Source organism: Oryx dammah, unplaced genomic scaffold, assembly GCF_014754425.2.
Source record: "Oryx dammah isolate SB20612 unplaced genomic scaffold, SCBI_Odam_1.1 HiC_scaffold_18, whole genome shotgun sequence".
NCBI classification, from domain to species: domain Eukaryota; kingdom Metazoa; phylum Chordata; class Mammalia; order Artiodactyla; family Bovidae; genus Oryx; species Oryx dammah.
This window is the reverse complement of record NW_024070202.1, coordinates 106,585,958-106,613,671: the sequence shown is the minus strand read 5'-3', so window position 1 is coordinate 106,613,671 and position 27,714 is coordinate 106,585,958. Positions and strand designations below refer to the sequence as shown.

Genomic DNA, 27,714 nt, shown 5'->3' with positions numbered 1-27,714 from the left:
AACAACAGACTGGTTCCAAATAGGAAAAGGAGTACGTCAAGGCTGTATATTGCCACCCTGCTTATTTAACTTGTATGCAGAGTACATCATGAGAAATGCTGGACTGGAAGAAGCACAAGCTGGAATCAAGATTGCCAGGAGAACTATCAATAACCTCAGATATGCAGATGACACCACCCTTATGGCAGAAAGTGAAGAGGAACTAAAGAGCCTCTTGATGAAAGTGAAAGAGGAGAGTGAAAAAGTTGGCTTAAAGCTGCACATTCAGAAAACAAAGATCATGGCATCCGGTTCCATCACTTCATGGGAAATAGATGGGGAAACAGTGGAAACAGTGTCAGACTTTATTTTTGGGGGCTCCAGAATCACTGCAGATGGTGACTGCAGCCATGAAATTAAAAGACGCTAACTCCTTGGAAGAAAAGTTATGACCAACCTAGATAGTATATTCAAAAGCAGAGACATTACTTTGCTGACTAAGGTCCATCTAGTCAAGGCTATGGTTTTTCCTGTGGTCATGTATGGATGTGAGAGTTGGACTGTGAAGAAGGCTAAACACTGAAGAATTGATGCTTTTGAACTGCGGTATTGGAGAAGACTCTTGAGAGTCCCTTGGACTGCAAGGAGATCCAACCAATCCTTTCTGAAGGAGATCAGCCCTGGGATTTCTTTGGAAAGAATGATGCTAAAGCTGAAACTCCAGTACTTTGGCCACCTCACACAGAGTTGACTCATTGGAAAAGACTCTGATGCTGGGAGGGATTGGGGGCAGGCGGAGAAGGGGATGACCGAGGATGAAATGGCTGGATGGCATCACTGGTTCGCCGGACGTGAGTCTGAGTGAACTCTGGGAGTTGATGATGAACAGGGAGGCCTGGCATGCTGCGATTCATGGGATCGCAAAGAGTCAGACACGACTGAGTGACTGAACTGACTAAACTGAACTGATACTAAGCATCAGAACATAGACTTAGGATGATAAGACCACTGTACGAAACAAAGCTACACTTTCATTTAACATTCATGAAGAGTGTATTTATTTATTTATTTATTTTGAAGAGTGTATTTAAAGTTGTTTTCACATCTTAAAGTAAAGGCTTCTCTGTGCTCCATGTGTGTGCTAGTAATCTACTAAGGAAAGCCTTCCTTTCTAGAAATGGGCTCTACTGTTGCTGCCCAATGTTAATACATAATAAGGAAATTACATAAAGTTTCAAGGAGATGACTCATATAGCACTGAGTACTCATTACATATTAGTTGTCAAGTGTTTCTTTCTCATCACTGCCACTACTACTTAAGTGGTTTCCGTCAAGTCGCACAGTTGGTTATGCACAGAGAGGAGACCAAAGCACAGAAACATCATTTTACATTGCTTAGTGTGTAAGGGGTAAGAATCAGGGTATTCAGACTCTCTCGTGACAGAGATAATTAGTGATGAATTGTAGCCAAAGCTATTTAAGCTACTGTCAAATGTAGAGGTCATCAACCCAGGAAACCTGCTTCCTATAAGTTGCCTATTGACATTTCATGGGAGAAAGCTTGTCCTGGTTAAGAAAAAGCAGAGTGGGAACTTCCCTATTGGTCAGGTAGTTAAGAGTCCACCTTCCAAAGCAGGGGACATGGATTCCACCCCTGGTCCGGGAAGAGTCTACACGCCTCAGGGCAACGAAGCCTGTGCGCCACAACTACGGAGCCCATGCGCCTACCGCCCATGCTCTGCAACAAGGGAGGTCACTGCAATGAGAATCCCACACGCTACAATGAAGACTAGCCTCTGCTTGCCACAACTAGAGAAAGCCTGTGCACAGCAATGAAGACCCAGTGCAGCCCAATAAAAACGTAAATAAATAGATCAATAAATGTTAAAGAGAAAGACCTCTTCTTTAAGGAAAAAAAAAAAGAGTGGAAAGAACTAAAAGGGGGTGCTTAACTGAGAACTAGATAACTGGGAATAAACTAAACTATTCCTAGTAACAGGAAAGTCCTGTGTCAAGGAGATAGCCTGGGAGAGAAATAAGGGTGGGAAGCAGCAGTGATGGGGCAATTTCATCAGAGAGAAGGGAGAGACCAGGGAAGCAGCAGGCCTGGGGCTGCACAGATAATTCACTGCAGGAAGTGAATTATCTCCAAGGGCTGGGGATCCAAAGAGTGCTTAAAGTATCAGTTCTGTCAATGAAACATGGGAATCAGGCTGGAAGGAGGTAATTACTCCTATGGACCACAGTGTGGATCCCATGATGGTCTGACTCCAGTCTCAGACATCAGTATCTAGGAGAATACTGCAAAGTCCACCCTGGAAGACACAGACTTCCAGAGCTGCAGGGTCCCTAGAGTCTCACTGAATCTCTGTTTCATAAGTGTAAAACAAGGAAAGTAAATGACATGCCCAAAGTCATAGAGCTATTTTCACTGGAACCAGAGCAAACACCAATTATCCTATCCCCAGTCCGGAGTGTTTGTTATAGAATATTTACAGATTTACCTTTCATGGTATAAATGATTTAAAGCCTGGAGTCATATCTATTTTGCTGAGGCAGAATTTTAATTACTCCTTCTCTCCACCCATTAACACTCACCCATTTTGTCCAAGGGCCAGTCAGTAGTGCGGGACATTAAGCCAGCAAGCTAACTTCCCAGCATCCCTGTCTCAATGTGATATATCAATAATAATTTCAAATTTTAATTTGCATTCATATTGGAACAATTATGTTTATTATAGACATTTTTTAAACTACAGATGAGCAAAAAGAAGAAAATAAAAATACCTCTAAACCTATTACCAGAGAAAATCCATTGACATTTCACGATCATCCTTCCAGTTCTTTCTCTGTGTTTGTCATTATGCACATCTAACTGTGTGTGTATTTATTCTTTTTAACTTAAAATCTTACTTAACATACTGTCTTTAACCCTTTCATTTCATCCAGTTACAGGTCATCTGTAACCTTGGTACTTGGGAAAGTATGAAAGATGGTTTTTTGCTTTAACAGCAGGGAAATATTTTTGTTAGACGATCACGCACTATGGCACCCGAAACACGGTGCCCAGCAGTCATCTTACCCTTGAGTCACCTCTACTGGTTTATAACTCAGTCCGTCTTTGGTATGCATCAAGAGTCCCACCTGTCCGTTGTCAGTCTCTCTTTCTCTTCTCTCTCCTGGCACCCTCAGACTTCTTTTTTACCTCTGCGATCCCTTCAACTCTTGGCTCAGACTCTCAGTCCAAAGGCCCCACCAGTTTTCACCGCTGGAGGCTGGGAGAGCTTCAGATCCTTTGAGTCCTGGGTTTATCTGAACAGTGGAAGGAGCGGAGGTGAGCCTGAGGCGGGACAGGTCCTACACAAAGGGAAGAGCAGGGAGTCAAACTACCTTTCCTTAGCCCATCGTCATAAGCATGACAAACCTTCAAGATAATTAAAAATTTATCTTGCTGATACTGGGCAACTATTACAGGAAAACTCTAATGGATTACTTGCTAACCTTGTCTCTCTTTTTTCTTCCCATCTTACTAAAGAATCATTCTATTGTTACGGAAATGGATAAGTAAATAGGGAAAAATTCCCACACTGACCCACTGTTTTCTCTGCTCCTTGGAGTGATTCTAGTGAAGAGACTGAAACTTTCATGGAAGGTGATTAAGAACTGGGAAGTCAAGTTTGGTGAAAAATGGACAAGTTTTTGATAGCATGAGAATACACAACTCAACAGTCATGTGAGATGGGAGACCACCAAGGAGACTGTGGCAGGATTTCAATGACTGTGAACTCGCGACTTCTCGAAGGCTTCCAGGGCATGGACGTGACGGTTCTCCTGGACAATTTTTACTTTACTCACTACTCCCTGGTCACTAAAACTATACATGTGGAAGGAGGGGAGAACATGCATTCGTCTTCTCTCAGTTAGGAGTTCAAATCTGGAGTTTAGTTCTACTTCTTCCCAGTTAACTGCAATCCTTCCCCTTCAAGTCAGAGGTGTAAACAGTCTTGTCTCCTGACTCCTGCCAAAACTCCTCAGCAATGTCATAGCCTTGAAAAGCAGTGAGAGACCCAAAAAAGTGAGGGAAGAGCTCATTAGTCTGGAAACTAGAAAGACAATTAAAAGTTGGGATAAAACATTTTCAGAATGTTTATCCCATTGGGAACTTAGAAGAGTGGGGAGCTGTGGTTGCTGAGACGAAGCTGGAGTGGGAGGAGAGGAAGAATGAATGAAAAAACACAGCAAGAGCAAGTAATTGCCCTCTGGGGATTCTTAGGTTGTCTAAGACTGAGAAAGTAAAGCTTCATTTCCAAGAAGAGGATGGACAGCTGCCTCAAGGACTTCCTGAAAGACCGTGCCCCTTCACCTAAAGTGAGTTCCATGCATAAGGTAAGCATTCAGCCTTGGTGAGTCCTCCACCAAGAAGAACAGGAGGAAGGTGAGAAAATAGAACCCAAACCCCCGGGAGCAGCCAGGACTGTCCTGGGATCCTCCACTGGGTTTTTCTCTCTGATTGCAGTTGGAGGCACTTTGATTCTTCCCACCCAACAAAGTCCTTGGCCTTGGTCAGTGATCCAATCCCCTCTATAAACTGAAGTGCTCAGTATATACAGACATACATTCAACGAGCTAAAGAGTGGAGATCAAAAGACATAAGACTCTTTGCTTAGCTTTATGGCATTTGTATTATATTGAAAAGGAACCGAGAAAGCGGGATTGGTATAAGAACCAAAGATAGACATGGATTCCTTGTTTTCTCAGGTTTGGACCCTGATCTGGTGTTAGGAATTACCTCGCTATACAAAATATCTGGGATGAACTTTGAAAAGAAACTTGTGTGTTAAAGCCTACAAGTCTTTCAGCCTTGACCCAAATCATTCTCCCGTTTCTATTTGTTTTGTCCCTTCCCTGTTTCCTTAGCTTCTGGTTTTCAAGTCAACTTGGTCTCATTCATTGGCACCTCACCAAACAGTTATGTGTGATATTAATGCTTTGAACTTTAAACTCAGTAACCCATATCTTATTTCCTACAGTCTCACTAGCTACCCATATTTAGGATGATCAAAAGCAAAGATTTTTATCTTACATGCAGCTTACATAAATTCATTTATTGCAGAGCTTTAGAACGAGTAGAAATCTTAGTGTTTACCTAATTCACTCATTTTACAGATGAAGAAATTACAGTTCAAAAATATAGTGACTTACAACAATACCTAGATGGTTTATTGATACAAATTGAAAACCAGGTCTCCTTACTACCAATCTACATGTGCCATAAACCATACCTACTTTTTCAAGAAGCAAATGCACTGTTTATTTCTTTGCTTCTACATTAGTATTTCTACATACCTTCCTGGCTATTTACATAGTCCAACTCTATTTGAACTCCAAGGAGATCAAATCAGTCAATCCTAAAGGAAATAAATCCTGAATATTCATTGGAAGGACTGATGCTAAAGCTGAAGCTCCAATACTTTGGCCACCTCATTCAAAGAACTGACTCACTGGAGAAGACCCTGATGCTGGGAAAGATTGAAGGAAGGAGGAAAAGGGGACAACAGAAGATGAGATGGTTGGATTGCATCATGACTCAATGGACATGAGTTTAAGTAAGCTCCAGGAGTTAGTGATGGACAGGGAGGCCTGGCGTGCTGCAGTCCATCCATGGGGTCACAAAGAGTTGGACACAACTGAGCGACTGAGCTGAACTGAACTGATGTCTCTAGTTACCAGACTTGATACCCAAATGTTCTCTGATAAGATCATGGTAACTTATCCTCTCTATCCACCTGCCAGGCTGAGTTCCTGGAGATGGAGACCAGGCTGTATAGATCCTTCTCACCCCGGCGCCTGCCACTGGTCCAGGCTCTACTCAGTGCTCAGTGAATGTTCACTAAGTCAAACAAAGTGGAAAGAAATCCTCTAATTATCCTCAAAAGCTGAGAACAAAGCCATCTATTAATAAAATCAATGTTTTATCATCATCTAAAAACATCAAATTTTTGTTGAAAAAAAAGATATTTGGCTTATACTGTATGTGGAGCATGGTATACTCACTGAGTATAGACAGACTCTACATTAATTCATTTTATTTAAACAGGATCTTTTTAATTAGGTGACTTAGGTAAGAAGATTTATTGCAAAGGGGCTTTATGGCCCACATTCTGTTAACTCTCTGGCCATTATAGCACAAACTGATATTGTTTCTTATTCCCTTATCACTAGGCAAATTGACCTCACCTGTTGAGTATAATAAAATCGCCCTTTGTGTTTACTTAGTACTTTACAAAGCACATTCATATTCATATCTTTATCTGTTCTTACTCAAAATACAGTGAGACAGGCATTATTATTATTACCACATTTCAAATGGAGAAACTGAGGTTCAGTGAGGTCAACTAACTTGCCCAGGGCACACAGCAGGCTAACTAGAACTTGGATCCCTTGACTTCTCATTCAAAGATTTTCCCACTCATCACATAGCATTTCTCTGCGTGGCAGGATAGCTGTCCTGGGTTTCCAAACTAAGATTCTTCAAGTGCCTCCCTTCCTAGACCACATCCTTCTAGAACCCCTTCCCAGCCCTCACTAACAGGCTCAGTGAGAACTGAGGCTGTGCAGCACAGCGTGAAGCCTCAGGTTCCAGGCCTGTTCCAGGTTTCCTCCCAGGTAGATCTGACCCCAGTGTCAGTCACGTCACCCCTGTTCCTTGGTTTCCATCTGTAGAATGAAATGGATGCAATACCTGATCTCTGTGGTTTCTTTCCTTTCTAACATTTTTAACTTTCTCAAACAGTAACAGGGACCTTCTGGAGGGAATGTGAATCCATGACAGCAACTCTGAAGGTGAGGATTCTGGATGGTGCAGCACCTCCAGAGATCAGAGCTGAATTGCTTTCTCTACTGACCCAAGGACTAGGCTCTGCGGGTAGCCACGGACTCCTTGGGGCAGAGCTCAGAATCCCAGCCACCAACTCCTACACTCCGGACGCAGAAGTGGGTTCCAATCCTGAGACCCTAAAGCCAGTTTCTATTCTTTGCAGTTTCTACAGTGACACCTGCTGGCCACTGCAGGCCCAGGACTGAACAGACGGCAAGCGCTGCCTGCTTCATCCAGCTCTTGGCTTTCTCCTGCCCCAGAGTCCAGGCCCTGTTCCCAGCCAGGAAGACTCTGAATTAGATTACCCTTCTCAATTCTGCTGTATTTGATTATGTGGCTCCACTCTGGTTTTCTTAACACTGATATATTGCCTTTGTCCTTTGTTACACTGTCTCATTTGATTCTCATAGACTTTACAAAGATCCAATTTTTAAAATTTTTTATTTGATTCTGTGGCACTGCTGATTTTCTAAAAAAAACTCCTAACATAGAAAGGCAGTATTTCCCAGAAGTTGGCTGAAAGCATAGTGCCATTCTGTGGCACTTCTGATTTTCTAAAACAAACTCCTAACATAGAAAGGCAGTATTTCCCAGAAGTTGGTTGAAAGCATAGTGCCTCATATACTCAATAAATATTTTGAATTGAATTAATTAATTTACTATTTTAAGAGCAAGAAATACACCTTAAGATTCTGTTTCTATTAAGAAAAAGCTGATGACATTTATTTATGTTTATAGAAGACTGGTCAATGTGCTGGAAGGAAAATAACCCAGTGCAATCTTAGCTGAGAAAGAATTCACTCCCCCTAAAAAAGTCAGCAGATGTCAGTCACTTCATACTGAGTACAAACATGTAAGTATCAATGGTTTACGAATGTTCTCATTACATTGTTTACCATTTATTTAAACACCTAAATAAATGCCCACAACTTACTATATAAATTGCATATTATTGAGAAATAAGGCACAACTGCAGTCATAATTTAATTACAGCTGCAAATTTAATTAACTAACTAGAAACCCTGTTTTCCTTCCTGGCACTTAGCATAATTATACATAATTAATTTTTGTAATTATTAATTTAGTCTGTGTCCCTGATTAAATTATAAGAACCAAAGGAACAGACCTTGTGCTTCTGTATTTCTGTTTCACAGACAGGCGTCTGATGTCTCGCACAGTCCGTGACACACAGCAGGGGCTCAGAGATACTGATTTAAACTTTATCCAGACTGTTGGGCACAAGAGCTATGTGAGAAGACTAGGCAGAGACCCAGACCTGAACATCAGAGAAAACATAAGGAGCGAGTGAGTTCAGACAGGCATCGACCCCTAGGCACTCCTCTTGGGCTCAAGTGCCGTCTTTGGCCACCCCACACTGGAGACTCTTTCCTTTCTTCCCTGCCTTCCACTCTCCTTCCCTCATTTTTTGCTCTCCTACCTCCCTTCCCTAGTTTTTCTTTCTCTTTTACTTCCTTTTTTCTTTCCTATCACCTTTCCTCCCTTCTCTCCACCACCTTTTCCTCTATCTTTCCTTTTACACTGATGGCTCATGCCCTGTGTAACTGTAACTGTGTTGGATCCTAGATGCTTAAGGACGACCAGAACAGGGACTTCATCCTTGAGTCCATCGTGAGAACTCAAATCTCCTTTTCGCTCCCGCCTCACGGCATTGTCCCCTCAGCACCTAGGTTAAGGAACCTGAGGGGAGGTGCCCCACTCCCAGCTCCAGTCCTGGCCCATGGCTTAATCCCAGACTCCTAAAGAGAGACCTTTACTTGCCCTTCCCTGCCTCTGCTGCTCCCTGGGCAGCCTGGCCCGTCTGCTCCATGGGGAGGAACAACCTGACCTGGGTGAGTGAGTTTGTCCTGCTGGGCCTCTCCAGGGACCGGCAGACCCAGGCTGGGCTGTTTGTCCTGTTCGGGGCCACCTATCTGCTGACCTTGCTGGGCAACGGGCTCATCCTCGTCCTGGTCCAGCTGGACTCCCGCCTCCGGCTGCCCATGTACTTCTTCCTCGGCAACCTCTCCATAGTGGACATCTGCTACACCTCCAGCGGGGTTCCCCAGATGCTGGCGCACTTCATCCTGGAGAAGAAGACCATCTCCTCCGCCCGGTGTGGTACCCAGCACTTCTTCTCGCTGGCCCTGGGGGGCACCGAGTTCCTGCTGTTGGCCGCCATGGCCTATGATCGCTACGTGGCCGTCTGCGACCCCCTGCGCTACGCAGCCGTCGTGGGGCCGCGGCTCTGCGCAGGCCTGGCCGCCGTCTCCTGGCTCGTGGGCCTGGCGAACGCAGCAGTGGAGACCACGGTCACCATACGTCTGCCCACCTGTGGGCACCACGTGCTGAACCACGTGGCCTGTGAGACGCTGGCGCTCGTCAGGCTGTCCTGCGTGGACGTCACCCTCAACCAGGCGGTCATACTGGCATCCAGCGTGGTGGTGCTTTTGGTGCCCTGCTTCCTGGTCGCGCTGTCCTACACGCGCATCGTGGCCGCCGTCTTGCGGATCCGCTCCAGCGTGGGGCGCCGCAAAGCCTTCGGGACCTGTGCCTCGCACCTCACCGTGGTCTCCATGTCTTACGGCATGGCCCTGGTTACCTACATGCAGCCCCGCTCCACCGCCTCCGCCGAGCAGGACAAGGTAGTGGTGATCTTCTACGCGGTGGTGACCCCTATGTTGAATCCGCTCATCTACAGTCTGAGGAACAAGGAGATAAAGGCCGCTCTGACTCGGGTTCTGACGAGGCGCTCTGAATCAAAACGGTAGCCTGGGACCTTGTGGTTCAAGGGCTTCGCTCTGAGGACAGTGGGCAGGGCAGCGTGCCTGCCGCCTACTGTGCGTGCATGTACGTGTGTGGACATGTGAGTGCATGTGTGTGGTGTGTGTCTGTGTGAGGGAGCCGATGGGAGGGGCCCCAATCCCGCACCATCGTTTGAAGTCATAGAGAAATGGAATTTTATCTCTGGGCTGTTTTTGGTCCCTGGCTTAGTCTTAAAAAAATGTGAATTACAACGACTTAGAAATACATACAGTCCACAGAAAATTATATGGAGAAAAAAAAAGATATACTGGTATATATGAATTAGAAAAGAAGACTAAATCAAAATGTTGGGCAGTGCACAGAATTTATGCCAAGAAAGTCTATTTCCTAAATTCTACAGCCACAAGTCTAAGCTTTTTGGAAATGAGTGGGGAAAAAAAGAGAGGAAAAGTTGTGACTTACAAGATTCACCATGCCCATGGGATCAAACAGGCCTTGGGCCAGAGGTAGAAGGGTCATCATGTGGTCACCAATGATCCCACTCAGCTCCAAGAGTGGGGAGTTCACAGGGGGACCTGGAGCCAAAGTCACAGTAATTATCCGCACATCCATGAGGAACAGGGCTGACTCCATATGAGTCAGTGGATATCATGTCACTCATTTTCCTTTCAAACTTGCCATGGTGGCAAGTGGCTGGCCAAAAAGTGAAAAGTTCATAACCACAAACATCTCTCTACATAATCAGGTCTAAGGATATGCTCTTATGAAAACTGAAGGATGTATTCAGAACTAATGCTTGCCTAAGAATCGTGCACAGATCATCAGAGGCAAGTCAGGCTACTTAAGAAAGAAGGGATCACAACTCCCTGTTAGTGATCCTTTCACTCTACTGACACAAAAATTAATGATTGAGCTTGAAACATCCTAGAATATAAAGTGAGACCATGATATTTTAATCTGGAAAAATGTTTAAAACTACTTTTAAAAATCAGAATGAAGCATCTCTTACCTAAATATTACAGCTCTCTGGTTTATCTTACCCACAAACAAACAAAATACAAATTGAGAATAATTCAAACTGAGTCTGTTAAGAAAATATCAAAAGATTGAGGAGGAGGAAATGAAGTACCTTTGAAAATTCCTAGTAAAACAATTTTTCAAAATTGAGGTAAAATTCACATCACGTACAATTCAAGATTTTGACCATTTAAAGTGTACAATTAAGTGGCATTTAGTATATTCACAATGTCATGGAACTTCATGCTTACACAGTCCCATAACATCTTCATCACCCCTAAAAGGCACTTCATACCCTTTAAATGACATCATGGGAAATGCTGAACTGGATGAAGCACAAGCTGGAATCAAGGTTGCAGGGAGAAGTATCAATAACCTCAGACATGCAGATGACACCATCCTTATGGCAGAAAGTGAAGAGGAACTAAAGAGCTTTTTGATGAATGTTAAAGAGGAGAGTGAAAAAGCTGGCTTAAAATTCAACATTTAAAAAACTAAGATCATGGCATCTGGTCCCATCACTTCATGGCAAATAGATGGGGAAACAATGGAAACAGTGACAGACTTTATTTGGGGGGACTCCAAAATCACTGCAGATGGTGACTGCAGCCATGAAATTAAAAGATACTTGCTCCTTGGAACAAAAACTGTGACCAATCTAGACAGCATATTAAAAAGCAGAGACATTACTTTGCCAACAAAGGTCCGTCTAGTCAAACCTATGGTTTTTCCAGGGGTCATGTATGGATGTGAGAGTTGGACCATAAAGAAGGCTGAGCACTGAAGAATTGATGCTTTTGAACTGTGATGCTGAAGACTTTTGAGAGTCCCCTGGACCGCAAGGAGATCAAACCAGTCAATCCTAATGGAAATCAGTCCTGAATATTCTTTGGAAGGACTGATGCTGAAGCTGAAGCTTGAATACTTTGGCCACTTGATGAAGAACTGACTCATTGGAAAAGACCCTGATACTGGGAAAGACTGAAGGCAAGAGGAGAAGGGGATGCCAGAGAATGAGATGACTGGATGGCATCACTGACTTGATGGACATGAATTTGAACAAGCTCCAGGAGTTTGTGATGGACAGGGAAGCCTGGCATGCTGCAGTCCGGGGGGTCAACAAGAGTCACACACAAATGAGCGACAACTGAGTGACTGAACTGAATTGATTCCTCCCTCCTCCCAGGCTCTTAAAGCCACAGTGTATTCAGTCTTTATGGATTTGCCTGATCTGGACATTTCATATAAATGGAATCATATGATATGTGATCTTTTGTGTCTGGCTTCTTTCACTTAGCATATTATTTTTGAAATTTATCCATATTGTCAAATGTAGCAAGGCCTCATTCCTTTTTATGTCTGAATAATGTTCCCTTGTATGGAAATAGCCACATGTTTTTTTTACCTATTCATCAGGTGATAGACATTTGGGTTTTTTCCTAACTTTGGGCTATTGTGAATAGTACTGCTATAAACTTTCATGTACAAGTTTTGTTATTAATAGAAAAACCTGTTTTTAATTCTTTTGGGTGCATACCCGGGAGTGGAACTGTTGGGTCATTCGGTAATTCTATATTTAACTTTTTGAGCAAATGCCAAACTGCTCTTCACCATAGCCGAACTGTTTTACATTCCCACTGGCAATAAATGAGAGTTCCAATTTCTCTGCTTTCTTGGCAAAATGTATGTTCTGTTTGACTGTAGCCATCCCAGTGTGTGTGAAATGACATGTTATTGTGTTTTTAATTTGCATGTCCCTAATGTCTAAAGATGTTGAGCATCTTTTCATGTGTGTGTTGGCCATTTGTGTATGTCCTTTAGAGAAGTATCTAGCAAAACTTTCATTTTTAATTTTATTGAAGAACCGCCCCCCTTCCCTTCCCTTCCTCTCACTCCTTGCTTTAGCCCCTCTCTGCTACCCTCTCCCCCTAAGACTATGACCACCAGCCTCCATCCTCCTTTTAATCCCCTCCCTGGTCCTTTCCCCTACCACGTATGTATGTGCTAAGTCGCTTTTGTTGTGTCCAACTCTTTAAGCCCCCATGGATTATAGCCCACCAGGCTCTTCTGTCCATTGGGTTCTCCAGGCAAGAATACTGGAGTAGGTTGCCATGCCCTCCTCCAGAGGATCTTCCCAGCCCAGGGATTGAACCCATATCTCCTGCTGTGGCAGGCAGGTTCTTTACCACTAATGCTAACGCCACTTAAGGAAGCCCCTTTCCCTACCACTCCCACTCCCATCTGAGGCACCCAACCCTATCCCCTGGGAAAAATTTGTTAACTCTCGTTTTCAGACTCTTCTCATTTTTATATTATCAATTTCTCCCCCAGATCAACAGATTATCTTTTCCTTTCTCTATTCCTTCTCAAAGATCTCTCCCCCAACAAAAGCCTTCACACTTAGGCATCTGCTTGCTGTTTGCCTGCTGTCTGTGATTTCTAAGCAAAGAAACCTCAAATTTCTCCTGAAAGAACAAATCGAAAGCACTTATACTTTGGTATATTTTCTTTTACCCTTATCACAGGTCTATGGAAGCAGCTTTGAGCAGTGTGATATTCTACTACACTTTCAAACATAACCTGCCTACAAAACTGCTCATCAAATAGTTGAATGAGCAAACTTTGTGGACGAGGTTTGATAAAAAACCCATTAAAAGTTGGAAGCGGTCAACTGATGTTCGTTCTATACTTGTTGAGCTATAATTCTTCATCAAATTATAATATAGTTGGGACAATAATCTACTGACATCTTCTAATCCTAATAATTACAGAGACATTACTTTGCCGACTAAGGTCCGTCTAGTCAAGGCTATGGTTTTTCCAGTGGTCATGTATGGATGTGAGAGTTGGACTGTGAAGAAGGCTGAGCACCGAAGAATTGATGTTTCTGAACTGTGGTGTTGGAGAGGACTCTTGAGAGTCCCTTGGACTGGAAGGAGATCCAGCCAGTCCATCCTAAAGGAGATCAGTCCTGCAAATTAAAAACACAATAACATGTCATTTGCTCATTGGAAGGACTGATGCTAAAGCTGAAACTCCAGTACTTTGGCCACCTCATGCAAAGAGTTGACTCATTGGAAAAGACTCTGATGCTGGGAGGGATTGGGGGCAAGAGGAGAAGGGGATGACAGAGGATGAGATGGCTGGATGGCATCACCGACTCGATGGACATGAGTTTGGGTAAACTGCGGGAGTTGGTGATGGACAGGGAGGCCTGGCGTGGTGTGATTCATGGGGTCGCAGAGTCGGACATGACTGAGCGACTGAACTGAACTGAACTGAATCCTAATAATTAAAACATATCTTTTGTAAATAAAACTTAATTTCCATTGTCCACAGTTGTAGTGCATACATGTAGTTTATCCAAAGAAGATACCAATTCACGAGAATTGTACAAAATATTTTCCTATTTCCTATTTTCTGCTCTGATTCCATTATTTGAGCTTTAGGGCTTTTTTTTTTCAGCCCTTTAAAGTCTTTTGGGCCCTTTTGAGTCTTTAAAGAGAAACTCAATGTATTTAAAGGACACTTACTATCAGGAGGCAAAAACTCTATTATCCTTCAAGAGACCCTTCTGATTAGAGTCATTTCATAGAGTGAACTCTGTGAAAACATCAATACTAAGGTTCTACACTGAGCTCCTAGATAAGACAATGGAATTTAAAGAAACCACTTCTCAGTGAATAAATGATGTTCAGTCAGTCAGTCAGTCCACCAGCTCTATATGCCAGTCTCTGTTCAAACTAGAAAGCACACAATAAAAAGCAGAAAATACTCTATCCTTTAAGCAGTTTGTTTGTTAGAAATCAGAAAAGGGGAGTGAAAGAGCTGGGCTTAGTGGAGGCGGTTTTCCAATTCCATCTCCTGGCTTCAGAGAAAGTTGAGAGTCCAGGTATGTGGGCTCCATCCTTCTACTTCACTATGGGGTGGATGTTTCCCTTTTATAGATAAAACGGAAAGAGGTCAGTTGGTACTTGGCAAACTGGACTGCCAGTCCACTGATCTGGCCAAGCTACTCTTCAGTCTGTTTTCCTGCCTTCAGTGCAGTCGTGTCCAACTCTTTGTGACCCCATGGACTGCAGCACGCCAGACTTCCTTGTCCATCACAAACTCCCAGAGCTTGCTCAAACTCATGTCCATTGAGTCGGTGATACCATACAGCCATCTCGTCTTCTGTCATCCCCTTCTCCTACCTTCAATCTTTCCCAGGATCAGGGTCTTTTCCAAGGAGTCAGTTCTTCACATCAGGTGTCCAAAGTATTGGAGCTTCAGCATCAGTCCTTTCAATGAATATTCAGGACTCATCTCCTTTAGGATGGACTGGTTGGATCTCCTTGCAGTCCAAGGGACTCTCAAGAGTCTTCCCCAACACCACAGTTCAAAAGCATCAGTTCTTTTCCACTCAGCTTTCTTTATGGTTCAAGTCTCACACCCATACATGACTACTGGAAAAACCATAGCCTTGACTAGACAGACCTTTGTTGGCAAAGTAATGTCTCTGTTTTTTAATATGCTGCCTAGGTTGGTCATAGCTTTTCTTCCAAGAAGTAAGCATCTTTTAATTTCATGGCTACAGTCACCATTTGCAGTGATTTTAGAACCCTTTATGACAGTTCAAAGTTTCCATCTGATTTCCCAGGAGCAGCATCCAAACACCACATCTTTTCTGACACCCCCTTCCCTATAAATCAAACCTGTCATACATTTCATTCTATGGTGATGCTGCTCCCCAGTAGTGGCTGTGATACACTCTTGATGCTCCAGATGGCATCATATGTGATGTAACAGGAAGAACATGGGATCGTGGTCATCAGATTTCAGATTCAGTTCCAGTTTTGCTCCCAACTGGCAGAACAATCCTGAGAAAATCACTTCCGCTTTCTGAGCCTCAGCTTCCTCACTTGTAACCATCGAGGTTGAGATGATGATCCTAAAATTTCCTCCCAGCTTGTATTCTTTTTTTGTGACTCTCACTGTGCATTTCACTTTCTTCAGTGGTGAGAATTTCAGGTGCTGTTCTCAGCACTCATGAACCACATTTGGGGACCATAGCTCGGTTACTTACTGCACTGATGAAAAAATAGGCTCTGTGGAAAGCCAAGGCTGGGTATTGTGCCAAAACCAGTTTCTATTTTTGGCATTTTCTACAATGACACCTTCCAGCCACAAAAGGACTGAAAGAAGGAAGTGGGTAGGTTCCAATTCAATAGGAAAGACAGGATAGCATAAAGCTGCTCTGCCCTCTTCACCCCCATCCAGCCAGAGCCTTATCTTCAAACCCTGTTAGAAAGACTTGGGTTGAATTGTTTTCATTTCCATTTCATTAGATTCTATGGCCCACCCTGCATATCTTTACTACAAATCCTTTTTATTTAGATAATGCTCTGAAGTTATGAGCATTATCTAAATGCTCTGGAGCACCACTGGAGCAAGGGTGAGGAGATACCCCACGTCTGCCACATGGCATTGGAGCAGCACCTGTGCTGTGCTGGAGTGACTTTAAGGAGATATCCCATGTCCAAGGGCAAAGGAGAACTCCCAGCAAGATGGTAGGAGGGGCAAAATCACGTTTAGAATCAAAGCCCATACCTGCCAGAGATGCTCAGAGGGCTCAAACAAACCTTGTGTGCACACCAGGACCCAGAGACCCTAAAGAGACTGAGACAGAACTGTGTTTGGGTGTCTCCTGTGGCAGTATGGGTCAGCAGTGGACTGCCGTGGGGGCAGCATCTCTGGATGCAGCAGACCTCAGTATGGCATAAGCCCTCTTGGAGGATGTCACCATTAACCCACCATAGAGCTGCCAGAACTTACACAGGACTGGGAAACAGACTCTGGGAGGGCACAAACAGAACCCTGTATGCACAAGGACCCAGGACAAAGGAGCAGTGACCCCACAAAAGACTGACCCAGACTTGCTCGTGAGTGTCCAGGAGTCTCTGGCAGAGGCGTGGGTCAGCAGTGGCCTGCTGCAGGGTTGGGGGCACTGAGTCAGGCAGTGCATGCATGGGAGCTTTTGAAGGAGGTTGCCATTATCTTCATTATCTCCACCACAGTTTGGCCTCAGGTCAAATAACCATGGATCACAATAAACTGTGGAAAATTCTGAAAGAGATGGGAATACCAGGCCACCTGACCTACCTCTTGAGAAACCTATATGCAGGTCAGGAAGCAACAGTTAGAACTGGACATGGAACAACAGACTGGTTCAAAATAGGAAAAGGAGTGCGTCAAGTTTGTATATTGTCACCCTGCTTATTTAACTTCTATGCAGAGTACATCATGAGAAACACTGGGCTGGAAGAAGCACAAGCTGGAACCAAGATTGCCAGGAGAACTATCAATAACCTCAGATATGCAGATGACACCACCATTATGGCAGAAAGTGAAGAGGAACTAAAAAGCCTCTTGATGAAAGTGAAAGGGGAGAGTGAAAAAGTTGACTTAAAGCTCAACATTCAGAAAATGAAGATCATGGCAACTGGTCCCATGATTTCATGGCAAATAGATGGGGAAACAGTGGAAACAGTGTCAGACTTTGTTTTTTGGGACTCCAAAATCACTGCAGATGGTGATTTGGGACTCCAAAATCACTGCAGATGGTGATTGCAGCTGTGAAATTAAAAGGCGCTTACTCCTTGGAAGGAAAGTTATGACCAACCTAGATAGCATATTCAAAAGCAGAGATATTACTTTGCCGACTAAGGTACGTCTAGTCAAGGCTGTGGTTTTTCCTGTGATCATGTATAGATGTGAGAGTTGGACTGTGAAGAAAGCTGAGTGCCAAAGAATTGATGCTTCTGAACTGTGGTGTTGGAGAGGACTCTTGAGAATCCCTTGGACTGCAAGGAGATCCAACCAATCCATCCTAAAGGAGATCAGTCCTGGGTGTTCATTAGAAGGACTAATGCTAAAGCTGAAACTCCAGTACTTTGGCCACCTCATGCAAAGAGTTGACTCATTGCAAAAGACTCTGATGCTGAGAGGGATTGGGGGCAGGAAGAGAAGGGGATGACAGAGAATGAGATGGCTGGATGGCATCACCGACTCGATGGACATGAGTTTGAGTGAACTCCAGGAGTTGGTGATGAACAGGGAGGCCTGGCGTGCTGCGATTCATGGGGTCACAAAGAGTTGGACACGACTGAGCGACTGATCTGAACTGAACTGAGACAGCATATGCCAAAACCAATACAGAATTGTAAAGTAAAAAAAAAATAAATTATAAATAAATAAATAAATAAAAAGCAGAAGCATTACTTTGCCAACAAAGGTCCATCTGGTCAAGGCTATGGTTTTTCCAGTAATCATGTATGGATGTTAGAGTTGGACCATAAAGAAGGCTGAGTGCAGAAGAATTGATGCTTTTGAACTGTGGTGTTGGAGAAGACTCTTGAGAGTCCCTTGGACTGCAAGGAGATCCAACCAGTCCATCCTAAAGGAAATCAGTCCTCAATATTCATTGGAAGGACTTATGCTGAAGCTGAAGCTCCAGTCAATACTTTGGACACCTGATGTGAAGAACTGACTCCTTGGAAAAGACCCTGATGCAGGGAAAGATTGAAGGTGGGAGGAGAAAGAGATGACAGAGGATGAGATGGTTGAATGTCATCTCTGACTCGATGGACATGAGTTTGAGTAAAGTCTGAGAGTTGGTGATGGACAGGGAGGCCTGGTGTGCTGCACTTCATGCGACTGCAAAGAGTTGGACATGACTTAGTGACTGAACTGAATTAAACTGAAGTTATGAAGAGCTTTCTCACATATCATCTCATTTGACACTAACTAGTTTTTCCCTGGATCTAAGATATTCTAAAACATTTGTTTTGGGTCAGACCTTAGAAGATTAAGGGCTTCCTGGTGCTCAGACAGTAAAGACTCCTCCTGCAATGCAAGAGACCCAGGTTCGATCCCTGTATCGGGAAGATCCCCTGGGGAAGTGAATGGCTACCCATTCCAGTATTCTTGCCTGAAGAATCCCATGGACAGAGGAGTCCATGGGGTCACAAAGAGTCAGATATGACTGAGTGACTAACACTTTCACTTTAGAAGGCTAAGGCTAAGGGAGACCCAGCACACAAAAGGCAAGATATCCAGGATCACTTTTTAACTGATTCAGTGGGATTTGAGGCAAATCATTTTAACTTTCTTGGCCTCAATTTTTTCAAACAAAGAATGAGAAGTTTAGGTCAAAGATTTTTCCTCCTCAAAAACTCTTCCGGGTTTTTATCTCAAAAAAGTACATCTTGAGTTTTCAAAAATAAGGTTAAAAGTTCCCACTAAAGCAGTGATTCTCAAACGTGTAATTAAAGTTTTACACTTTAGTTACCAGGAAACAGTAAAGTTACTCACATATGAATGTCTGTCTTAATTACTTCAGAGTTTGGTCTGGGCTTCTGGAGTTCTCAAAGGACCCCAGTGATTCTAAGGTATAGCTGATGTGGAAAGCACTGCTCTGGTTCCTACCATGGGTCCTGTGGGATTTTCATGGGCAAATCCTTTAATCTGGAGTTTTTTCCTTCCCTCTCAAACTTCCCCTGTTCAGTTCAGTCACTCAGTCATGTCCAACTCTTTGCGACCCCATGGACTGCAGCACGCCAGGCTTCCCTGTCCATCACCAACTCCCGGAGCTTACTCAAACTCATGTCCATTGAGTAGGTGATGCCATTCAACCATTTCATCCTCTGTCATCCCCTTCTCCTCCCGCTTTCAATCTTTCCCTTCATCAGGATCTTTGCCAAGGAGTCAGTTCTTCACATCAGGCGGCCAAAGTTTTGGAGTTTCAGCTTCAGCATCAGTCTGTCCTTGAATATTCAGGACTGATCTCCTTTAGGACGAACTGGTTGGATCTCCTTGCAGTCCAAGGGACTCTCAAGAGTCTTCTCCAACACCACAGTTCAAAAGCAACAACTCTTCAGCACTAAGCTTTCTTTATAGTCCAGCTCTCACATCCATACATGACCACTGGAAAAAGCATAGCTTTGACTAAACAGACCTTTGTCTTTTTAACCTTTCTGATAGAGGTTAAAGACCAGCAAAGTAAACAGGGAGGTGTTCCAGGGGCAAACATGTCTTTGCTATGACAGAAGGATTTACACATAACAAAGCTCCAAGGGCTTTACAGGCACTCCCTTACTGACTTCATCAGTGGGCACTGTCAGTTTCCAAATGTTGTTATTGCAAGTAAGTGGTGTGTGCATTCATCCTTTATTAATCACTTAGTTTAACATCCAAATGAATGCCAGAGTTTCACCAAGGAAATAGCATAATCACAAAAAGTTGGGACATAATTATAGTTGGTATAATGTTCTACAGTGAGGCCTTGATCTTATCATCTTAGGACTAAGCCTGTTTAATCAGTACATTGAGAACCAAATGAGGGATTTTTTTTTCCCTGTCACTGACCCAGCCTGGATTACAGGAGAAGCTGGAAAACCACTGGCTCCAGAATGAGTAATAGGACAAGGGAGAGTTTCAGTACTCAAGTCTTGTGTTTTGTGATCAAATAGTAATCCTCAACACTAGCACTTGAAAACTGTTTTATTCATTTCCCCAACACAAAGTTTTTTATTGTGAAACATTCATTAGAAATCTTTGTATGCAAAGAAAAATCAGGAAATGTCCCTGACTTCAAGAAGCTCAGAGTCTAATGGAGAAAACATACAAGTACTTGCAGTGTTACTTAAAGTCCTTTGTTCAGACCCAGACTGTGAATTCTGATTCTGAACTCTTTAAGCCACCACCTCCTCAGGTAGCCTGACCCGCCTGCTCCATGGGGAAGAACAATCTGACCTGGGTGAGTGAGTTTGTCCTGCTAGGCCTCTCCGGGGACCGGCAGATCCAAGCTGGGCTGTTTGTCCTGTTCGGGGCCACCTATCTGCTGACCTTGCTGGGCAACGGGCTCATCTTCGTCCTGGTCCAGCTGGACTCCCGCCTCCGGCTGCCCATGTACTTCTTCCTCGGCAACCTCTCCGTAGTGGACATCTGCTACACCTCAAGCGGGGTTCCCCAGATGCTGGCGCACTTCCTCCTGGAGAAGAACACCATCTCCTCCACCTGATGTGGTACCCAGCACTTCTTCTCACTGGCCCTGGGGTGGGGCAGGTCAGTTCAGTCACTCAGTGATGTCCGACTCTTTGTGACCCCATGAATCACAGCACGCCAGGCCTCCCTGTCCATCACCAACTCCCAGAGTCCACCCAAACCCATGTCCATTGAGATCGTGATGCCATCCAACCATCTCATCCTCTGTCGTCTCCTTCTCCTCCTGCCCTCAATCTTTCCCAGCATCGTATAGACTATATAGTGAAGTCACTTAGTCATGTCCAACTCTTTGCAACCCCATGGACTGTAGTCTACCAGGCTCCTCTGTCCATGGGATTTTCAAAGCACTAGTCCTGGAGTGGGTTGCCGTTTCTTTCTCCAGGGGATCTTCCCAACCCAGGGATCAAACCCAGGTCTCCCACACTGTAAACAGACGCTTTACCATCTGAGCCACCAGGGAAGTCCCAGCATCAGGGTCTCAAATGAGTCAGCTCTTCGCATCAGGTGACCAAAGTATTGGAGTTTCAGCTTCAACATCAGTCCTTCCAATGAGCACCCAGGACTCAAGGACTAAGTTCTCACTGCTGACAGCAATGGTCTATGAACACTATGTGGTCAACCCCATGCACTGTGGAGCAGCAATCAGTCCAAGGCCAACAGTGGTCTCTTGGTTTGTGGGCCTAGCTAATTTTGAAGTGGAGATGGCAGTCCCCATGCACTTGCCCACCTGTGGGCACTGTGTCATGAGCCATGTAGCCTGTGTGGACGTTGCAGTGTTCCCTCCTACTGTTGAGAGAATCATGGGGCCCTGGACACCATGCAGGACTTGGAGAGAAATATCAATCAACAAACAGATTTTTGTCAAGCTCCACTGTGTTCAGTACACCATGCCAGGTGCTGTAGAAGGCACACCCAATCTAATATGAAGTCCTTCCCCATAACCTGGGGATTATATGAAAAGATAAAAGGTAAATACCAAGAAGAAATTGCAACATCATTCAGTAATGGCAAAGTACAATTAGGCAATATTTGGTTAGCTGCCAAATATGAGATAAACATTAAAGCCCATGGAATTCACAAAATTCCCTTATGAAGGAAAAAAAACCTAGGTGGTCTGCAAAAGAATCGATGGGGAAAGAAAAATTAAAATGGCCATAGAAAATGGTAGAACTTAGACAGATGAGAGAGTAGAGAGAGAGTTCATTCTTGGCTCACAGGGAAATGATGCAAGCCCGGTGAGGAGGTAGAAAACACCAAGGTCTGTCTGGGAAAGAGTGAACAAACCAGTTTGCATAGAGCAAAGATTTCATTTTGAGGAGGCAGTGAAGAGGAGGTAAGGCAGGAAAGTGGGGGTGGTGTGCATAGTAGGGCTTTAAAAACAAGGCCATGGAATTTGCATTAGAGGCAATAGCAAGAGAGCACAGTTTTTGAAGTAGGGAATAGTGCACCTAATATATAATATTCGAGAAATTATCCTCTTCTTCTCCACCAGGCATGTTAGACTAATTGAGACAAACTATTTTCTCCTTTTAGTCCAGCAAACTCTCTATTTCATGCTTCACTGGTGGGAGTAAGTGAATCAACTGTTTATAATTCAACTTCCTTTATTTAGGGAAGACTATAAGGTTGAAAAACCAAGAATTGGGAAGCTAGGGGACGCAGACCAAAATTTATTTACAATAAAGAGAAATGTTAGAAATAAAAATGAATGATCAGGTCTTGAAGTTGATAATTGAATAGAGATTATAATGATAAATAAAGCACCTTCTATTTTCCTTTTTTTAATGGAGAAGATAACCATGCCATCTGAGTAACAGCTGAAGATCCAGGGAAAATAAATAGAGCTTACTTGGTGTTTTATTTAAGTGTCAGCTCTGATGACAACCCTGTTTTTCTGGCTTGGGGTTAGACAACAACCCCCTGGTTAAGTAGGTCCTGCCCCAGTTCGGAGGGATTTGGAGTTTGTTTTTCTAATGTCAGTTCACAAAATGGGTCTGACTCTCACCAAGGCACTAGCCCAGGAGAGCCTTCAATTTCTTTTTTCATGGAGAATAAATCAGCATGTGAACCCCAGGAAAACAAAATTCAGGGTCCAAAATGGAAGCCAGATTAAGAGAGTATTTCTGGAATCACTTAGAGACAAGAGAGATAGCAAACCAGTGTGACAACATAACATCTGTCTGAACCCACCTGGAAATTTCCAAGACAGAGGGTCCCCTGACTTCAGGACCTCCTGCTCCTTGGACACAAACCCAGTTTCTTCTACTCAGAACAAAATCTCCTCCATAGCATTCTCCGCTTTATACACTCAAGACCAGGAACACCACTAGGGAGCAGGGCTTCTTAGTCTGGAACTGACAGGTTTGGGGTTCTATGAGTCCCCAGAAATGTGTGCCAAAGTGGGGTCTCACCCCAGTTTTATCATTTCTTGAGTAAGTCCTACTGGTGCGTGCCTCTTCCCACCCCACCCACCCGAGTCCTCCTGCTACACACTCACAGGACACCAGGGTTTCCCCTCCTCACACTTGTCCCCATTTGTCATGACATGCTCACCTGAATGACTAGACACTATTCCCAACTCCCCACATGACTGAAAATTCCATGGGGTAGAAGCTTAATCTGTGATACTCACTACTTTATCCCCAGCTCAGGGCGTTGTCTACAGGTAAGCACTCAAAAAATATTTGTTAACTGATACATTCTCAAAGAATCTGCAGCCACCACAAAAGGTTAACACATCCCAATTTATGTATTGAGTTTTAACATGTTTTTAAATTTTAGAAAATATGTTTTATAAAAGCTTTAGTAGTAAGCTGTGATATTTGCCACTGATTGATAAGATGGGGGTTTTAGATGAGCTTCCCTGACGTTACAGAATTGGACTTGTGTGCATGCTAAGTCGCTTCAGTTGTGTCCAACTCTTTGCAACCCCACGCACTGTAGTCTACCAGGCACCTCTGTCCATGGGATTTTTAGGCAAGAATACTGGAGTGCGTTTCCATTTCCTTCTTCAGGGGATCTTCCTGACCCAGGGATTGAACTCATGTCTCATATGTCTCCTGCATTGGTAGGTGGTTCTTAACCACTAGTGCCACATGGGAAGTCCATAGAATCCAACTTATCATTTTAAAAAATTGCCCAAAAACAGCATGTGATCAAGGATCCACCAGTCAATCTGATTTCCCATTGATCTAATGTGATTTCTAACACTTTTTTTTAGTCTTTTCAATTTTCAATATAACAGCATAACACAGCAACCTTACAAAATAAAATACAGAATAAAGTTTAAGGGTAATAGCTATTGTATAGTAACACTCAGTATTCCATTATAATTTCATCCTTTCTCCTTTATTTCTTCAAAGGAAAAAAAATAGAGAAAAAATAACTTCTAGTTCTATTCTTACTTCCTCAGTTCAGTCAGTCGCTCATTCGTGTCTGACTCTTTGCGACCCCATGAATCGCAGCATGCCAGGCCTCCCTGTCCATCACCAACTCCCGGAGTTCACTCAGACTCGCGTCCATCGAGTCCGTGATGCCATCCAGCCATCTCATCCTCTGTCGTCCCCTTCTCCTCCTGCCCCCAGTCCCTCCCAGCATCAGAGTCTTTTCCAATGAGTCAACTCTTTGCATGAGGTGGCCAAAGTACTGGAGCTTCAGCTTTAGCATCATTCCTTCCAAAGAAATCCCAGGGCTGATCTCCTTCAGAATGGACTGGTTGGATCTCCTTGCAGTCCAAGGGACTCTCAAGAGTCTTCTCCAACACCACAGTTCAAAAGCATCCATTCTTCGGCGCTCAGCCTTCTTCACAGTCCAACTCTCACAGCCATACATGACCACAGGAAAAACCATAGCCTTGACTAGACTTACTTCCTCAGCTGATGTCAAAATGCTACTTAAGTAAATTATTCTCTTAGTCACACCCTCTAGTGAACTTGCAGTGGCCTTCTTCAGCATCAGACTTCCTTCTCAGTGATTTCTTATCCACCACAAGTGGCTTTTCTTTATCTCAGTCACACTTGGCATATTTGCACTGGGTGGCAACTCAAAAAATTGAAAAAAAAAAGAAAAAATAAACAAACAAACAAGAGTCAGAGAAAGAGAAAGCAAGCCTGGTCTTTCCTGCTGGCTAGAAAACTCCTTGCCACTTCTTGTTTCCTCTACTATTTTCATACTGATGAAGATACAGAAAATAATTTTTAAAAATAACATTAGCTATGCATTATTATGGAAATAGATGGGGAAACAGTGGAAACAGTATCAGACTTTATTTGGGGGGCTCCAAAATCACTGCAGATGGTGATTGCAGCCATGAAATTAAAAGACACTTACTCCTTGGAAAAAAAGTTACGACCAACCTAGATAGCATACTCAAAAGCAGAGACATTACTTTGCCGACTAAGGTCCATCTAGTAAAGGCTATGGTTTTTCCAGTACTCATGTATGGATGTGAGAGTTGGACTGTGAAGAAGGCTGAGCACTGAAGAATTAATGCTTTTGAACTGTGGTGTTGGGGAAGACTCTTGAGAGTCCCTTGGACTGCAAGGAAATCCAACCAATCCATTCTAAAGGAGATCAAACCAGGGATTTCTTTGGAAGGAATGATGCTAAAGCTGAAACTCCAGTACTTTGGCCACCTCATGCGAAGAGTTGACTCATTGGAGAAGACTTTGATGCTGGGAGGGACTGGGGGCAGGAGGAGAAGGGGACGACAGAGGATGAGATGGCTGGATGGCATCACTGACTCAATGGACGCGAGTCTGAGTGAACTCCGGGAGTTGGCGTCCAATTCTTTGCATCCCTGTGTACTGCAGCTTGCCAGGTCTCCCTGTCCATTGCCAACTCCTGGAGTTTGCTCAAACTCATGTCCATTGAGTCGGTGATGCCATCCAACCATCTCATCCTCTGTCGTCCCCTTTTTCTTCTGCCCTCAATCTTTCCCAGCATCAGGGTCTTTTCAAATGAGTCAGCTCTTCTCATGAGGTGGCCAAAGTACTGGAGTTTCACCTTCAACGTCAGTCCTTCCAATGAACACCCAGAGCTGATCTCCTTTAGGATGGACTGGTTGGATCTCCTTGCAGTCCAAGGGACTTTCAAGAGTCTTCTCCAACACCACAGTTCAAAAGCATCAGTTCTCTGGCGCTCAGCTTTCTTTATAGTCCAAGTCTCACATCCATACACGACTACTGGAAAAACCATAGCATTGACTAGTCAGACCTTTGCTGACAAAGTAATGTCTCTGCTTTTGAATATGCTATCTAGGTTGGTCATAACTTTTCTTCCAAAGAGTAAGCATCTTTTAATTTCATGCCTGCAATCACCATCTGCAGTGATTTTGGAGCCCAGAAAAATAAAGTCTGACATTGTTTCCACTGTTTGCCCATCTATTTGCCATGAAGTAATGAGACCAGATGCCATGATCTTCGTTTTCTGAATGTTGAGTTTTAAGCCAACTTTTTCACTCTCCTCTTTCACTTTCATCAAGAGGCTCTTTAGTTCTTCTTCACTTTCTGCCATAAGGGTGGTGTCATCTGCATATCTGAGGTGATTGATAGTTCTCCTGGCAATCTTGGTTCCAGCTTGTGCTTCCTCCAGCCCAGCATTTCTCATGATGTACTCTGCATACAAGTTAAATAAGCAGGGTGGCAATATACAACCTTGACGTACTCCTTTTCCTATTTGGAACCAGTCTGTTGTTCCATGTCCAGTTCTAACTGTTGCTTCCTGGCCTGCATATAGGTTTCTCAAGAGGCAGGTCAGCTGGTCTGGTATTCCCATCTCTTTCAGGATTTTCCACAGTTTATTGTGATCCACATAGTCAAAGGCTTTGGCATAGTCAATAAAGCAGAAATAGATGTTTTTCTGGAACTCTCTTGCTTTTTTGATGATGCAGCAGATGCTGGCAATTTGATCTCTGGTTCCTCTGCCTTTTCTAAAACCAGCTTGAACATCTGGAAGTTCATGGTTCACATACTGATGAAGCCTGGCTTGGAGAATTTTGAGCATTACTTTACTAGCATGTAAGATGAGTAAATTGTGTGGTAGTTTGAGCATTCTTTGGCATTGCCTTTCTGAATGCAGGGTAAAAAATCAGTGGAAACTGTGAACAGTTTTGATATTGTACTATAGCTGCATAAGATGTCATCACTGGAGAAAGCTGTCTGAATAGTACATAGGATTCTACTCTTTTTGTAACTTTCTGTGAGTCTACAATTATTTCAAAATAAAGATGCTTTTAAAAATTAACATTAGAATCAAGAATAAAGTAAGATAAAAACATTGAGGGTAGGGGAGTGTTTTGCTATTCACGTCAAATAATAGAGCTAATTTTGCTAAGATATAAAGAGTTCTTACAAACCAATAAGAAAAAAGCCAGGACTTCCCTGGTGGTCCAGTGGTTAACAGTCCACCTATAGTGCAGGGGACAGGAGTTCAATCCCTGGTCTGGGAAGATTCCACATGCCTTGGGGCAGCTAAACCCATGCAACTCCGGAAGCCTGCCATGCCCTAGAACCTGTGCTAAGCAGCAGGAGAAGCCATTCTGATGAGAAGACCACACACAGCAATGAAATCCAGTCCAGCCAAAAAGAAAAAAGAAGAAAAAAGCCCAAATCCAAATTCAAAATTAAACAAAGATATAGGCTTTCCACAGAGAATAAAAACAAATGGCTCTACACATATAAAATAATGATAAACCTTACTCAAAGTAAGTCTTGCAAATTACAACTACACTAATATGCCACCTTTCACTGATTGGCCAAAAAAAATGAAAAGTGTAAAAATAAGCACACTCATAAGTTACTAGTGAGGAAGCAAATTGATCAAAACTTATGGAGGGCAACACATCAAAATTAGAAAGGCACATGCCATTTGACCCAGTAACTCCATTTCATGGACTTTATCCTACAGTTAATTTGTACAGGTACCAGAGACATATGTACAAGAGACGGCCAACATTGCACCGTTGCTATCAATATTCTAATAGCAGAAGACAGGAAGCAACTTTAACTGACCACAAACAGGTGACATTTTTAAAA

General features: G+C 43.5%; 2 protein-coding genes across 2 annotated transcripts; both read left to right on the top strand.

Annotated features, from left to right (window-relative positions):
* The first annotated feature begins 8,682 nt into the window (after nucleotides 1-8,682).
* LOC120877709 (olfactory receptor 2F1-like) lies at nucleotides 8,683-9,624 on the top strand. Its single transcript, XM_040260063.1, has one exon. It carries the CDS (start codon nucleotides 8,683-8,685, stop codon nucleotides 9,622-9,624), a length of 942 nt encoding a protein of 313 aa, XP_040115997.1.
* Nucleotides 9,625-20,408: 10,784 nt separating this feature from the next.
* Nucleotides 20,409-21,606, top strand: LOC120877580 (putative olfactory receptor 13C6). The gene is given in 3 exon segments (XM_040259915.1): nucleotides 20,409-20,731; nucleotides 21,040-21,042; nucleotides 21,249-21,606. Coding segments are annotated over 3 exon segments (684 nt in total).
* The last annotated feature ends 6,108 nt before the right edge of the window (nucleotides 21,607-27,714 follow it).